At 34.0% G+C, this 16,826-nt stretch overlaps 1 protein-coding gene across 4 annotated transcripts in view; it reads right to left on the bottom strand.

The window, feature by feature from the left end:
- Window positions 1–6,095: 6,095 nt before the first annotated feature.
- The window catches only part of LOC128985730 (uncharacterized), a 29,469-nt gene continuing 18,738 nt past the window's right edge, over window positions 6,096–16,826 (bottom strand). For all 4 annotated transcript variants that reach the window (XM_054405545.1, XM_054405546.1, XM_054405547.1 and 1 more), the window contains exons 6-7: window positions 8,246–8,356; window positions 6,096–7,827 (exon numbers count right to left, since the gene is read on the bottom strand). In XM_054405545.1, the coding sequence (XP_054261520.1) occupies window positions 7,637–7,827; window positions 8,246–8,356 (302 nt within the window). In that variant the 3' untranslated portion in view covers window positions 6,096–7,636. The remainder of the gene's footprint in view (window positions 7,828–8,245; window positions 8,357–16,826) is intronic.

Consider the following 16,826-nt stretch of genomic DNA (forward strand, 5'->3'; position numbering starts at 1 on the left):
GCGCTACGTAACTACACGGCGCTCCCAGCGGTGTGCGCCAGAACCTATGGTACCCCAGCACGGCTGACAGTCTATTTTAATTATTTTTGTCTATGATATAATAATGTAGCTTACTTAGTGATCCCAACACTAATCTTTGAAATAAAAGTGCCTAAAGTGACATTTATAAATTTTAACCCACGAAAAGAATTTTAAATGGCAGATTTTCAATAAAAAAGTTAGTTTTTAACGCTTGTTGGACCAAACCGTTGTCTTTGGGTGGTCTGATCCACCCTGTATAATCTACCATATAACGTAATATAAAATTCATAGTTGCAAGTTTGTTTTTACCATTTTGTAGAAAATAAATATTTCAACCCCTCCGCCACAAATTTTTGCAATTTAGATTGAGTACAATATTAATCAGCAACTTGTGTTAACAAATTATATTATGATATGCAATCAAAAGTACACTTAAACACATACGTACATACTTGGTGAGTTGAAAAATATACAGGCAAGCCTTCACAAACTTTAAATAAAACTGTTTGACAATTATTTTAAACCAGTAGGCTACTTAAAACTATATTATACTTTTTGGTTTATGCTTTCTATAGGTCACTATTCAGTAGGCCCATAACAAATCACGTATTTAGTTAAAACGACATGAATCAAATGACCAACTTGACATGACCACAATAAGTAGGCTGTAGCATATTAATTGCCCCTGTACTAAAACAAATGAGGAATGGGTCATTCCATGTCAAATCAACCAATAAAAAAATAATTTCAGAACTTAAGGTTTTCAAAATGGGTAATATTTGGTAATTTTGTTCAATACCTTAAAGTAATAGAAAATACAAAATTTAAGATTTTTTTGACTTTTTGTTTCTGAGTAATAAATTTTTGAAAATCTAAAAATCGGCCGATTTTTGACGCGTTTGGAAATCTTTAAATACCTCTACCTACAAAACCATTCAACTTAGAGAGTTCAAACTTTCACCATTCTCTTTAGAATTTCAAGAGCTACAATTTGATATGTCACTTGACTATATTAGCTTAGTAATAAAAATTTTCAAAAATCCAAAAAAAGTTTTTTTGAAAAATCTTAAAGTCGAAATGTTTAATTTTTTTGGGGAAAAATATGTTTTTTGTATGTCTTATTAGAGTGCATGTGCCAAATTTCATTATGGTACTCCATTGGGATCATATTTAAAAAAATACTACTGTGTAGTTAAACAGGTAAAATGAACACAAGTTTTTATTGACTATAGATGCATGACGTGTTATAGTGTACTGTAATCTTAATAGGTTTGAACAAAGAAAAATGTATTGTGAAAATACATAATTATAAAGAAAGATCTGTATTATAGTGCAGTAAAATACTATAATAATGATACTAATAAAATAATAACTACATTGAATACATTTTACTAATCAGTAGGCTTTTGGCCTATGCCTGCCATTGTATTTTGTAGCAAATCATTCATAAAAAAGTCATTGATATGACATAAAAATTATATCTGATACTGAAAAGTAGGATCTTCACGTCGTACAAGTTGTTCCAGATGCTAAGTTAACGATGTACCATTTGAAGAAATAAATGGATTTGTTGCTTGTGCATATAACAGAAAATGTTGGATAGCTTGTGTTTTGTCTAAAAACCAATCTGAAAAATAACTTACTAAGTTATACCATAGACAAAAATACCATTTCTCCATCCTCATTGGACCACCTCCTTCTTTTGCATATCCCAGAAGACCAGATGTATTAACAGTGCCACATAATTTTATTAATGCAGTGTTAATCCAACCACGCCAACTGGTAGGACATACAAATTATCTGCCAACAAGATGTCCAAAGCTTCCCAAATTTTATCAAAGAAGAAGCAAGCATTATATGCATAAAACCATTACATACTGGTTTCAAGACAGTGGCTTGTGTTCACATCAGTTTACTAGATGATAATGTTTTTTTATTGTAAATATTAAATAAATTGAACACTGAAATATGAACATCTTAAATATATAATGTTATCATAAATAATATTTAATAAACAACATTAAATTGGTTATTTTAAAGTGATAGCCTGAAATGAAAAAGACATTACTGTATTCAAAAAACATAACAATTAATTTCATGATTATAAAGAGGTGGTAAGAATATCAATGACGTTTATGAATCATTTGCTACAAAATACAATGGCAGGCATAGGCTTATATTTTACTGATTGGTAAAATGTATTCAATGTAGTTATTATTTTATTAGTATCATTATTAAAGTTTATTTTACTGCACTGTAATATAGATCTTTCTTTATAATTATGTATTTTCACAATAAATTTTGCTTTGCTACAGTAGGTAGGCCTACTATGTTACGTCATGCATCTATAGTCAATTAACACTTTTTGTTCATTTTACATGTTTAACTACACAGTAGTATTTTTTTAAATATGATCCCATTGGAGTACCATAATGAAATTTGGCACATGCACTCTAATAAAAAATACAAAAAACATATTTTTTCCCCAAAAAAATTAAACATTTCGACTTTAAGATTTTTCAAAAAAACTTTTTTTGGATTTTTAAAAATTTTTATTACTAAGCTAATATAGTCAAATGACATATCAAATTGTAGCTCTTGAAATTCTAAAGAGAATGGTGAAAGTTTGAACTCTCTAAGTTGAATGGTTTTGTAGGTAGAGGTATTTAAAGATTTCCAAACGTGTCAAAAATCGGCCGATTTTTAGATTTTCAAAAATTTATAACTCAGAAACAAAAAGTAAAAAAAATCTAAAACTTGGTATTTTTCATATTCTCTAATAGTATAACTTATAAAAAAATTATCATTGAATTCTGTGATTTCAAGTTCCAGACCATTGGTTGATTTCATATGGAATGACCCGAATTAGGAACATTGTAACAGATAACAATTTTAGAATGTTTGTCACAATACTCATTCTTTTAAGGGGGAAAATGTTTTTTGGCTTGTGGAACACTTAAGAGTATTTTTTGGCCTCAGTCTGTTTAACTGAAATCTGGTAAACTGAGCGGCAGCTTACACATAAGCTTGTCTTAAGACATGTATCTAGTTATTATCAGCAGTGGTGTAGTGAGACGCAACAGCATTCCTACTCTGCAGTCTGCTTATTCCAAATAACCTTTATCATAGATAATAAATATTATATTGATAGGCATATCTGTATTTTTTCCTTGCAATGGTGAACGTTCCTGCACTGGAAAATTGTGGACTCCACAACTGGTTATTTGATTCTTTAGACGTAGGATCCTCACCTTGTTCAGCCAGCCTACAATGATCAAAGAGCAGACTTAGGCCATTCCAGAAGATCCCGTCTTTTCTACAAGTCAAATGCCGCAGAAGAAAGCTTAGATTTTTCTCAGGTGTTGTAATCTTGTAATTTAGTTTTATTATTACCTACTTGTAGTATTAATTTTATAATAGGTAGTGTTGCTTATAACACCTAGTGGTTAGCGTTCTGAATTTTTTGAGGCAGAGGGACAAGTTCGATTCCTGTCATATCAAAAAAGAAATTCAGGATTTTGAACCACTTTCCCACAATAATTTAACCTCAATTACCAAATACCAGTTTCAAATTATTTTTATTAACAATGTCATTCTAAAATAAGTTTAAGTGAAATTCCCATATATGGAGTAAGCTAATACAGTCAACAGAGGCCAAAAACACCATCCATTTTGAATTTAGCATTTTTAGGCATACATTCATATTGTCCGTTACCAAGATAACTACTCAAGCAAAAAAATTTGATTTTGATGAAATATCTTATAAATGTGTAAACTTACATTTATCAAACAAATTAGCGAACCAGCATGATCGGATCGGACTAAAAAACAGGGTTTTATAGTAATTTTATTAGGTGAACATTGTTCTTAAAAATGTTTTTTTCTTTAAAAAAAATATCTACGTCTACAGGCGATTTCTTTCCAAACCATGTTGTAAAGCTTAAAAAATTACTTTATATATTGATGGGTTGCTATGCACTTAATGGTAAACAAAACTATTCTCAGTTTGACTTTTATTCTTCATTTAACTAGCCAATTCCCAACACAAAACATATTATTTTTACATTTGTTGTGCACTTCATTCATTTTATTCATTCATTCATTTGATGTTTGCATAAAACTGTTCAACTCTCTTCCACTATCTCTAAAGTTGGAACCAAGCCTTTACAGCGTTCAAGAATTAATTCTCAAGGCATTTTGAATTCTCTATGTTGTAATATTATTTTAAATATTATAATTAATATTTTTCTTGTATTGCCCTGGTTAATGCCAAATGTATTATTGTTAATTTGGCCCAATAAAAGATTTAATTAGATTTGATTGTATGTGGAATAAATATTTTTTGTTTTTGGTAATATTTTATTAAATATCCAATCAGACAAATTGAAATTCCCTTAATCTGCAGGTTTGCAGTGCGGCGGGGCTATACAGCTTGGACTATATGATGAAAAAGTGCACTGGTACAAGTGGACGCTGGTAAGTGGCCTTTAAGCCTGGTTTACATGGGTTGAGTATGGCAGACAAGTTGTTCGGTCCAGTAACTAGGCTCAGTTGTTGATTTGTGCAACTCGCCTAGTACTTGACTAGACTGTCCACTTACATCCCTATTTCGGACAGAGAGAGTGTAGGCACAGAGAAGTAATTTGATTTACTTCTCTGTGGTGAAGGGGGACAGTAGACATATAGCGTAGCTTTGTGTTAAATGTTGTTTAACACAAAGCCAAAAGCATTTGAGTATGTCATGAGTTGCTAAATGTAGAACTTAAATCGCTGAATTAAATTAGAACTGAATCACCACTTTCATGCAGACATTGCGAAGCCTTTCATAAATAACTTTTAAAAGGTGAGGTGAGGTAATTTGATTCATAACAAAACGAGGAAAGTCAAAGTCCTACAAACATATCTATGATAACCCATCCTAACCTAACCACCGCAGCGCGATGTAAAATAAGTGGCCTTGCCGTATAATAGGAAAGTACCGGAAATCGAACAAAATGGAAGGATGATATTATAAAAGAAAAGAAAATTTGATACAAATTATTAAGCATTTCTTGAAAATACTCATTAAGTTGAAGGCAGCCAAAAGGTGCCTCCAAATAAAAATTTGAAAGCCCCCGTTTCAATGTATTTCTTTGGAAAACATGGTTTTATTTTACTGTTGGGTATCGAAAATATTGATTTTTGTAAGCCAATAGTCAAAAACTAACTTTTGAAAATTATAAAAAACTGGACCGATTTTATAAATGAATGGGTATTCATTTATAAAATCGCTCCAGTAGATTTAGTTGTACTCAGATTTTTTGAAACTGAATATTATAATAGTGGATTTACATTTTATGTACAGCTAAAGAATGCAATGCTGGGCAGGACCAAATGTTCAACTGAACCATTGAGTTGTGAGTACTGAACCAACCTCAATTACTCTACAGTAAACAGATGTTTTGCGGGTAAATATCTGTGGTGGGAGTAGTTAAACTTACTGGGCCGAGCAACTCGGTTTTTAACTAAAACACTCTACTAGCTCTCAACTGACCTCTTTGTACCGACTCGCCTACATGCCTACAACAAGCGAGTTAGAGAAAGAGTGGCAACTCCCACACTGAATCGTCTGCCGTACTCGGCACTGTACACCAGGCTATAACTTTAATACAACAATAATACAGTATCTAATTGTTGTTATATACCACTAAACAAAATATTTAAAACTGAAATGGTATTTGAAAATACCTACTTCAAATATACCTTTTCTGTAGAGACATTTATTTACAAAAAGGTAACAATCAGGCATGGAGTTAAGGGAAACTTTTAATACAAATGAATTTAATTTAACAACTATACAAGATAACAATGGAAATAAAGAATTGTCCTAAGACTAAATAATAATATCCAATTGTCATGGTTAAAGGTAACATATCCAACATTTTATTCCACTTTAATTTTTACAAGATCCAACAATCCAATAACTTTTCAAACTGTTTCAAAAAATTTTAATACATAGTAACTGATAGTAGATAAGCAGTACCTATCATTAAAATAACAAAAACCCATATTCTGTAAATCAACAAAGACATAAATACTTGTTTATATTTTTTATTGCACAATTTGATACAGAAAATTATTTTGACAGTATGAAGTGTTCCATTGTGTTTATTCTAGGCTATGTATACTTGAAAAACAAACACAAATAAGGAAAATTAATTTTTATTTTTTCCCGTTTTATGTCACAATTTTGCCCGTCCGGGAAGGGTTAAGAAACACCATTATGTTATTTTTCATAGATATGAGCTATGAGCTATAAATTTCTTTGTACGTTAGTATGACAATTTTTTTAATTCTTAACATTTATTTGGCAGTAGGTTATTCTTAAATCACATAATTCACCAAAAGTTCTTAAGTCTATGTAAAAAAAATATAGTACCTGAAATATCAAGTAGAAAATTGAATTTTTATATGGAAATAAAGTGTTAATACAGTGGAACGTCAATGACCTGAAACTGAACCCCATCCAGGTCACCAGATCATCCTTGTATCAAAATTGTTTAAAAAGACCAAAACACACTATTTGAGTAAAAATTAAAATAGTATATTTTCTACTTTAGGCACAGTAGAACTACTATTAAGGCAGGTCTACACGCAAGGATTTGCCGTACGTTTTACCTGCGCAAATAAATCGTTGCGCGTGTACCGCAAAACTATGCATTTTTTTAAACTGCGCGGAGACGGAAGACGGAGCGATAAAACTATTGCGGAGAGCATAGTTTTGACAACGTTTTCAGACAAGTTGTTGCGTGTGTACACTGTCATCCGTTTCAACTCCGTCTTCACGCTCAAAACCCCAGTATGCACTGTTTTCTTCACGTGCTGTCAGAGGTATAAGTGTGTTTTTTAATTACGATCGCAGATCTTCACCAATGTTCCCATGATTGTATTGTTGAATTCATCGAACTGTGCTGAAGTTTTTGTTAATTTATGGAGGGTCAAGAGTAAGGAACATAGTGACTGTGATATGAAAAAGACTTAGATACTTTTGAAAAATACAAAGCAGTAGATTTAAACGTGAACAGAGAAAATATTATGAAATTGGTTGTCCTTTAATAACCAATGACCATAGTGAGCGCCGTCGTTGCTCAGACTTATTTCTTTGCTTTCTTGTAACACTGGCTGCAGAAATCGACCACAGAAACACATCTTCCATGATTTACATGCACATACACTGAAAGTTATCTCAAAACTACACTAAAAGTTGGTGCTGAAACCTGTACCGTGTGGACGAATTTCTTTGCAATTTATTTGCAACGACTTGACTGCAACGTTTTACCTGCGCAGATTAAACGTTAGTGAAATTCTTGCGTGTAGACCCCCCTTTAACTGGGTGCGAATCAACCCTGGTCGATAGAAATTTATAAAACTTTCATGGTATTTTTTTTGTGTGGATAGTGAGGTAATTGTAGGGATATTTCTATTGACCACGGTCGATTCGCCCCTAGTTAATAGTATTTAATAATACCAACAAATGAACATCAGAGCCATCTCTCAGTTAGATTATGATGTGTAACAAGTAGATTTCATCTAAAATATTTATTTTTGTATTAGTTTGTGATATTTTGTCAATACTCTATTTCCTAAGGGAACTGTTCCTGAGAATAGAATCAACTACAAAGAATACACCTTTGGCTGGGACTATACACAGTTCCATCAGCGGGGTGAAGTCTGCCTCATATGTCTTTGATGCTGAGTAATCCACCAAGGGTAAAATAGCTACATCTCGTACTGACTCTTTTCTGAGAAAATCCACTGCTGAACAACCTGGAGGACAGATAAAAATTTTTTCAATGTTTGAAAACACACACAATTAAAAAAAATCTACATATTTTGTTATGATAGTATTTTGTTTGTTTATTTCATTATTTTTTACAGCAAAAGGCCCGACAACGCGCATATGAATGGTTTAATACTTGATGTAGTCATAGACAACTTGTCAACCGCTGTTAGTTCGTTGGAAACATATAGCTGTAATTTTGTCTTGGGGAATCAAAGATGGTTTATGAAGATTTGTTTTTCTATCTAAAAAGTTAGAATATATTGTTTATCCGAAAAAGTCAATATTTAACAGATAGTGTAAAATTTCTGTATCTATAAAAACTAAGCAAGAACCAGTTATAATAAAAATCTAAAATAACGTGTCCCTTAAACCTGCAAATAGCCTATTACTTGTAGACCTCACCGAGGAATTTTTCAGCTTCTGTGTGGCACAAATGTATAGTCATGTGATGTCCATCACGATCCAAGACCAGCAGCTTGAACTTGAACGTAAGCAACAGAGTCTTTTTAACACCTGAAAAAACAATAATCACTATAAACGTCGTATAAATGCATTACAACAATATACGTTCAAGTGTTTTAGGGGGACCTGTGCGGTTTGCCCAGAATTAACTTTCTTTTTATTAATAAATGATTTTATTCAGTTAGTAAAGTAGCTTAACCACCAATATTAGGTAAATGATAAAAATGTATTTGAGGTGAAATAAACGGGACTTCTCTTTGAAAACAACATTTTTTAGGATTTACACGGTTTGTCATTTTTTATAGCAATTGTTGCAGCATTGCTGTTATTTATTGATGTTATTTAGAAACATTATCTATGGTTTGTACATTGGCATAAAGCTTTTCAACTCACTTCCATTATTCCTTGAGTTGGGACCAAGCCTTTCAAAATTCAAAAAAACAACTAAAACATAAATTGCTAAGTATTATTATTATTATTATTACAAGGTGTTAGCCCGTCCTACGCACGGGAATTCAGTGGTCAGTTAAAACCGTGTACAATTCAGATCAGCTAGTTTACACAAGTAAAGACAAAGTTTCTTGCAGACAAATGTTGTGTGACGAAATATGTTTTTATTCCATCATAGGCCTATACGATATGCATTTTAAATCCGATAATTTTGCAATAAAACAGAAATTCTGCAATTTTTACGATGTGAAAAGCGTTGAAGTGAGATTTGCAGCCGATTCACACAGACGCACACTGATTATAAGTAGCCTACAGTAGAAAGAGTAATAGTCAATTGAGAAGTGTATAGACCTAGTCAACGATACCACCTTCCATAGCATACCTGCCTCTTCCATAATTATTATCACCACAATACAACTACTATACACAATTCCCAGTAGGTCTGAATAGAAACGACCTAAAATAAAACGATAGTATCCAATAAAATTCACCGTACACATAATTTAACTTTGGTGTCCTAACATTAAAACTAATAGTCACACCTATCCTTTATATCAATTTCACTGCATTAATTGCTAAATAAATAAGCGTAAACAAAGAAAAGTAAAAACAATAACAGTTTGTTTTGAAACAGCTGTTTGGTTCAAATAACATTCATTTAAAAAAGAACTGGTCACATGTAGCAGGAATATAAAAAGTAAACACGCTAGTAAAGCTAATGACGGAATTGTCAATGTTTATTATCCATACCGTTATCAGTTCTATCCTTGATAATTACCCACCCTCATTGAATAAATGTACATCGTAATTTCCCATATTAGTTCATTTAAACTACGATATATTCATAGTTGAAAGAAAAGTGATATTTTCATGTTTGGGGGCGCCCCCAAACATAACCACAACTGAACACGATTTCATAAAAGGATGGTTTGTCTAATTGCAGTATCCTAGGTCAATGTTGACGTTGTGTTCAATCTATGTCATCAATCTGTTTATCTTTGTATAAAACCCGGCTGAGGTTGTGGTGGTAATTTTTAAAATCGTGATTCCTGATTATTCTTGATCTTCTTTTTATGACATCAATATTTCCGGGCCTAATCCAAACAAAGTTAAATCAGACAAACATTAATTGTAAACAAAAAGCTACCATGAATAATTAAAACATGTAAACATTGTTATTTTTCTAATCTTTCCTTGAAAAGTGGAGCAGTAAAATAATTTGCATTTATCCTTTTTTATTAAGACTCGTGTACAGAGCCTCGATTTGTACTATGGTTTAATTAATTTTGGTTAAAACTGTGGTCTAATTATCTCTACTAATCTTACTTATTTCCTATATAATCAATGACAAAAATAAAATAACCTCATAGGTCCATAGTTTATATTTAACCAGCTGTTAAATTATATTGCTTTAAAACAAATCAAAGATTACAAAGATTGCTTTAAAAAATAATTTGAACATCCTAGTATTTTACTATGTACATTTAATTATTCTGCCATCCTCTTACAGAAGAATTGAACGTATCAATGATTATTATTACACATAGTAAGTTATTAATAAGTCAACCCTAAGTATGTCTTTACATTTTTATCCAAATGCTGAATTTGTGATACAAAAAATGAATGCTGAATGTTTACAGGTGTTTGTTAAGCAAATTATTTTATGCCAAAAGCTAGTTTCGAATCTTAGCGTCGGCTGCTAGACTTTAAAAAAATTAAAACATACTTTCTAAAAAACTGGGACCCTAAACTAAAATTATGGCTTCGACATTCCCTAGTTCTCAAAATTAGCTTTCCTTCAACACAAAAATCATGAAAATCCGTCGAGTGGTTGGTTCAGAATTGTGAAATAAAAAAACAATGTTTCGTTTTAATATTATAGATTATTATATTGATTATTCGTTCAATCGATTTTGAAGACTTAGCATTGTGCGACGCAATGTGTCCTCTGGGATGTTGGCGACGTGTTCTTTGATCTGAATCATGAGCTCAATAAGATTTTTAAATACTTAAATTTGACATTTCGAAGAGCAGAGGTTAAGAGGTACAGGTTATGCTCCCAAGAGATTCTTTATACAAACAAACATTTTAAAATAAATACAAGCAATCTGATTGCAGATATAAAGGTGTTTGTTAATAATGTCATTGTTATTTATTTAGTATTCTATAAAGTAAACAATAAATTAAATAGATTGATATATTTATAGTTATTAAGGTAGGCCATACATTCAATCTATACTCCGTTCAGACAGCCGTGGCACCTGACGGATTAGGACACCCCATGGAAACCCTTGGGGCCTCCTAATCCCTCAGGTGCCACGGCTGTTTGAACGCACTTTAATACATAATTATATGAAAAGAAACTCAAATAAATCTCTGGCAATTGAAGATTGCCACATTTCCCACATGCCTCTGTCTTAATCTGATATAGATGCTTGAAATAGATTTAACATCCACACACATTTAAAACTAAAAAGTAGAAAATAATTTATAAATATATGGAGAGTATAAATACTTGTGAGATTTAAAACGAAAAACGTGGGGTGCATGCAATTGATTTTAGTGTGTTTAAACGTTTTGTTTTAAAAAAGTTCTTTTATTTATAAATTATTATTTATTTATTTTAAAACAGGAGCAAAATAAAATAAATAACTGAACCACTTATTACTTCACCTTGCACTGATCTGACATGTTATATCCCATTTGGATTAATTTGGTTCCAGTGCAAGTGCAAAACTTATTCCTACCTTAAACATATGAGTTGGATTGTCAAAAGATTCCCCATCTTGCCACAGAAAACATACTACTATAACCCAGAATGCCAACCGCATGGTAAAAAGCATTAAGAGTCCTCCACACCCAGTCGCAAATTTCCAAAAACAGCTTTCACGCGGTCCCATATAGACGCCCCAGTAATTGAGCGAAAATTATAAACTAAATATATTCATAACGAGAAAAGTCCAAACTACTAGAATTGCTTTTTGGAAATTTCGATAACTTAAATAGTTTTTTTATATTGTCAACTGAAAATCATCAACTTTGGATATTAATATCGCTTATTTTATGTCTTTTTTTCAAAATTTAAAAAAGCATTTCGAGTAGTTTAGAGTATTATTTATTCAAATAATATTGTATTACATTGATATGTTGAAAAATACGGGCACAAAATGGGACCGCGCAAACCCTTACATCACGGAATGCGCACTGATTCGAGCGATCCTAGCGGCAAAGTGAGGCGCTTCCATTTAGTCGCGCAGTAATTTTTGTTCATACTAAGAATGACGTAGTTTATTCCGTGACGTTACTATTAAATGACGTATACAACCTTATCCCTACAGTAACTACGATATTCATCGTATCGTGGGTGTGATAGAAGCACTACACTAATTGGTAGACCTAAGTTGCGAGTACTACTGTATTAAAAATATAGTTTAAGCACAATTCCCTAGATATTTTAATAACGTTTACTATTATAATAAGTTTTATAGCTTTGGTATATTGGTGCAACAATATATGTTTCTAACTACGCCTTACTACAAAATAAAGCTTTACAGATATATTAACACTTGAAATTGGCAATGGTGAGATTAATCACTTTACGTAAAACTGTTTATTCATTGTTGGTTTCGCAGGAGGCCTACAAAATCTTGCACACCTATTTCCAACCAAATTATAAACAAGTAGCTAAAATGCAGTTGCGAATATTCTTAGACATTTTGGAAAGTGAACGGCCAAACTTGACAGTCTCAACTTGATTAGAGTTGTGTTTGGGGCGAGAGTGTGGGGGGGGGGGGGGGGGTGAGGGATGAGTCACTCAGTTCTAAGAAATTCACAAGAAATATTGTTTTTTGCAGTTCCTACCTGGCATACTGTCCTGTAGTAGCACTCGGACGCTCGCATAGTACACACTATAGATTCTCATATTATTTTTCTGTACCTGTCTATGTGAATACATCGTGTTTGTATAAATAAATAGATCGTGTTTGTAATGTATAAATAGTGGGCTATCTATTTATACATTTCTGTGTCGTGTTTTTGTTTTGTGTTGTGTTTTTAATATTATTTAGTATAGGCCACTGCACATAATCTTATACAACTACAGTAGACTAGCCATTCTTATCTTTCTTTGAAAACATGGTGCGTAAAGTGAGGCCCCAAAGGGTAAAACGGAAAAAAAACCGTGGAGGTGAAAGGTTGGCGGAGTGGCGGATGCTGCGACATACGGCGGCTTATAGAAACCAGGCGTCAACGTCAACATCACCAACTCCATCTGAACCGGCACCACTGCCAGTAACTCCCCCCAAGACACAGACCCTTCCTCAGTCACCCCTAACCACACCTTCATACCAAACACCCGTAATGTCCTCAAGTCCCTTGCCCATGGAAACTTCCTCTTCCGCTGGAGAAGACCTCCCTGAATTGACCGGCCGGCGCATTGTGCAAATAGAACATTTCTTCGACGAAATCCGGCGGCTTAGCCACCATGACGGGCCTTTTGATTGCCATTTTGGAAACATGGTTTTCCAAGGTGAAATAACAAACGGATTGAAATCTGGGTACAAGTTTAAGTGTGAAATGTGCAATTTGAGTGACGTGATTTGGTCTGAAGAAAACAACAACCAGCAGATGGACGTCAACACTGCAGCGGTGGCCGGCATCATGTCCATCGGTAGTGGATACTCCGGTCTCCAGGAGCTGCTAGGATCCATGGACATCCACTGCATGAGCAACACTACTTATGACCGCTATCATTCTATGGTAAGTCAATTAGTACGTATTGACAATTAGTATGAGTTGACAAATTCTTTTAGATGTTTCAACTACACAAGTTGGTTCTATGATATTTAGCATTAAAAACGTATAAGGTTTACCAACAGGGTGCAGCACTATTATTTTTTGGCATTTATGAGAACAGATAATTTGAACCAACTAGCAACAAAAGCTGTGGTACTTTTTTTCTACGGTTTAGGTGCAGTGGTAGAACAATATGGCTATGGTAGATGTGCTATAGGCCTACTATAGTTACAGTATAGATTAAAAGAAACATATGTTCTTAAACCGTGTCCTCTCCCATAACTGCAATAAGCATTTTATAGTTATATGCCAATCCCGTACGAAGGATGGGTTCTCTGCTAGTATAGTGTATTATATAATACCAACTTACAGGATCAAATCTTATCCTATAGATATTATTGTAGACGTTGATAACAACTTCAATGTGACCTTCCAAACGGCAATATTGACCACAATTGTAAAGTTTCGGGTAATGGTGGTTCACAGGTTGCAGAAGGGTGGCAGAAGACAGCACTAGAGGAGATGCGCGAGGCGGCGGTGGAGGAAGCACGATTGGCGCTGGAGAGTGGCGAGGTGGATCGAGACGGCGTGCCGCTCATCACCGTCGTCGCAGATGCCAGCTGGGCAAAACGGTCCTACAAATCCTCAAACTACAACTCAGCTTCAGGAGTTGTAAGTGTTTGCTGTTTGTAGTTCAGTCGGGAAATAGCAGGTTGAGGAAATTGTATGGCAAATATGTGGTATTGGCAACTGTTTTAAATTCAGGGTGTCCAGCTTCTACTAGGACACACTCCGGGAAATGTTTCCATCATTATAAAGAGCCCAACAATATTGAAACATTTTCTAAAATCACTTCGTTAGCCAGATATCCGCCATTTAGTATTTTTTACATAAACATTTCTATCTTTCAATTTTTTTCAACCGGTCTTTATGAAACCTCGTATTTTATTACCGTACAGTAAAAGATTTTTATATTTGGGGAACAAATTTATTTGGTAAATTGGAAATTTCAGTAGATTCTGAATTTTAAATACTAAATAACATTGTTCTTGACAATTGTTAATTGTTACAAAAATAAAGTTGTCGGCCATATTGGAAAAACTATACAAAATTCAATGATAAACTGAATAAAAAAAAATTAATAACAACTTTGGCAGATATTTTTAATGTTATTCACGGCTGAAATATATTATCACAACTGTATTTATTTCAATGATTTGCCCTTGTTGTAGGCTGCTATCCTGGGATACAGAACTCGAAAAGTCCTCTACATAGGAGTGAAAAATAAATATTGCACAGCGTGTGCGAGATTCGAAAGTAAAGGAGAAGAGATATCAAGCCATGCCTGTTACAGAAATTGGAGTGACTCATCGAGCAGCATGGAGGCCGCTATTATCGTTGAAGGATTCAGGCAGAGCGAATCTATGTACGGCATCAAGTATGCTAGACTAATTGCTGATGGAGACAGTAGTGTTTACAGTTACTGGAAGAGAGACCCTACGAAAACCTGACTATAGAAAAAATAGAATGTACCAATCATTTACTAAGAAATTACTGTAACAAAATCAAAGACATTTCTAAAGACACCTCAAAATACACAAACGAGAAGGGAGAGATGTTATCCACACTAGACATGAGAAAAAAGATTGCAGGGGCTGGGAAAAAGTTTAGGTCGGCGGTTACGAAGGCTGTGGAGTATAGGAAAAACGAAAACAAACCCATCAACATCCAATCTTTAGAACTAAAGAAAGATCTTCTGAATGGCCCAAGTCACATTTTTGGAGAACACCTCCATTGCTCCGACAGAAATTACTTTTGTCATGGCAAAAAACCTGAAGAAGAGAATCTCATTCCAACATTGAAGAAAATGGGTCTTTACAGCAAAATCATGACAGCTGTCGGCTCCCTGGTAGACAATGCCAAAAGTTTGCTGGTAAATGTAAACAGTAACTATGCCGAACACTTCAACTCGTTAGTAGCAAAATTCATTGGTGGAAAACGAGTGAACTACACTAAGAAGGGTTCTTACCAGGCTCGTTGCGCTGCAGCAGTTGTTAGTCACAACACTAACACGCCACACTACAAACTGCACAAATGTTTGTATAAGAACAGCCTGGGCAAATTCGCCAAGACATTTGAACAGAGGAGAAAAGCTAAAATTGTCAAAGCTGCAATAAAACGACGATCAGCTACAAAGAGTAAAAGGCGGCTTTTGATAACAACAAAACCAACAAACGATCCACACTACGGGCGACACGCCCAAAGACCCGATATTGACGAACAGGAATTTCAATCCAGGAAAATCGAGTTCCTAAGTAGTTTAAATAAAACTGATGAGGAAATCGTTCAAATCGAAACGGCGACTAGGTTGCAGCACGAATCCACCTTGTGGAGAGAGGAGAGGCGAAAACTGCTCACTGCCTCCAACTTTGCAGCGGTTTGTAAGAGACTGCCACACACTAAATGTGACAAACTTGTGACCAAACTATTATATAGTGACGAGGTGGATTCCGCTAGCTTACAGTATGGAAGGGAAAATGAAGCAGCGGCCCGAGAAGAACTGCAGTCTTCTGGTCTTCAGATCCAAGAATGTGGCCTCTTCATCGACCGAGAACTTCCCTTTCTGGCAGCTTCACCTGATGGGCTTTTGGGTGATGATGGAATAATTGAAATAAAATGTCCATCAGCAGCAGCAGATATGACTCCAGATGAAGCTATCAAGCAAAAAAAAGGGGTGTTTGCAAACTTTTGGAAAGAAGACCAAACTTCTGGCAAAAAAGAAATAAATGTAAACCATGATTACTACTTCCAAATGCAAGGACAACTACACGTCACAAGACGAAGCTATTGTAATTTTATTGTTTGGACGCCTAAGGGGATGAAAATCGAAAAAATAGAAAGAGACGATAGTTTCTGGTCATTGAAAATGGTTGATAAATTGACACGGTTTTACATGAACTGCATTTTACCTGAACTTATTGACCCCAGGAAGACAAGAAGTATGCCTATCAGAAATCCGTACTACATTTTGGCCGCTATCGAGAAACGGGAAGAAAAATTGAAAAACAAGGAAAATAAACGAGCAAAAAAGTAAAGTTTGTCATTTTTGAATATGTACCTCCACTGTGGGATATATGTACGTAAAGTAAGGCGGACGGATCATCACTCGGACGTTACATGACACTAAGAACATACAGAACGAAAATAGTATTGGATTTTCCCGCTAAAGGTTAATTGCAATATTAATATTTGTTATACAAATGTGTTATATTTTGGT

This window comes from Macrosteles quadrilineatus, unplaced genomic scaffold (assembly GCF_028750875.1).
Source record: "Macrosteles quadrilineatus isolate MER2022 unplaced genomic scaffold, UCM_ALF_1.0 Scaffold_2__2_contigs__length_208266976, whole genome shotgun sequence".
NCBI lineage: Eukaryota > Metazoa > Arthropoda > Insecta > Hemiptera > Cicadellidae > Macrosteles > Macrosteles quadrilineatus.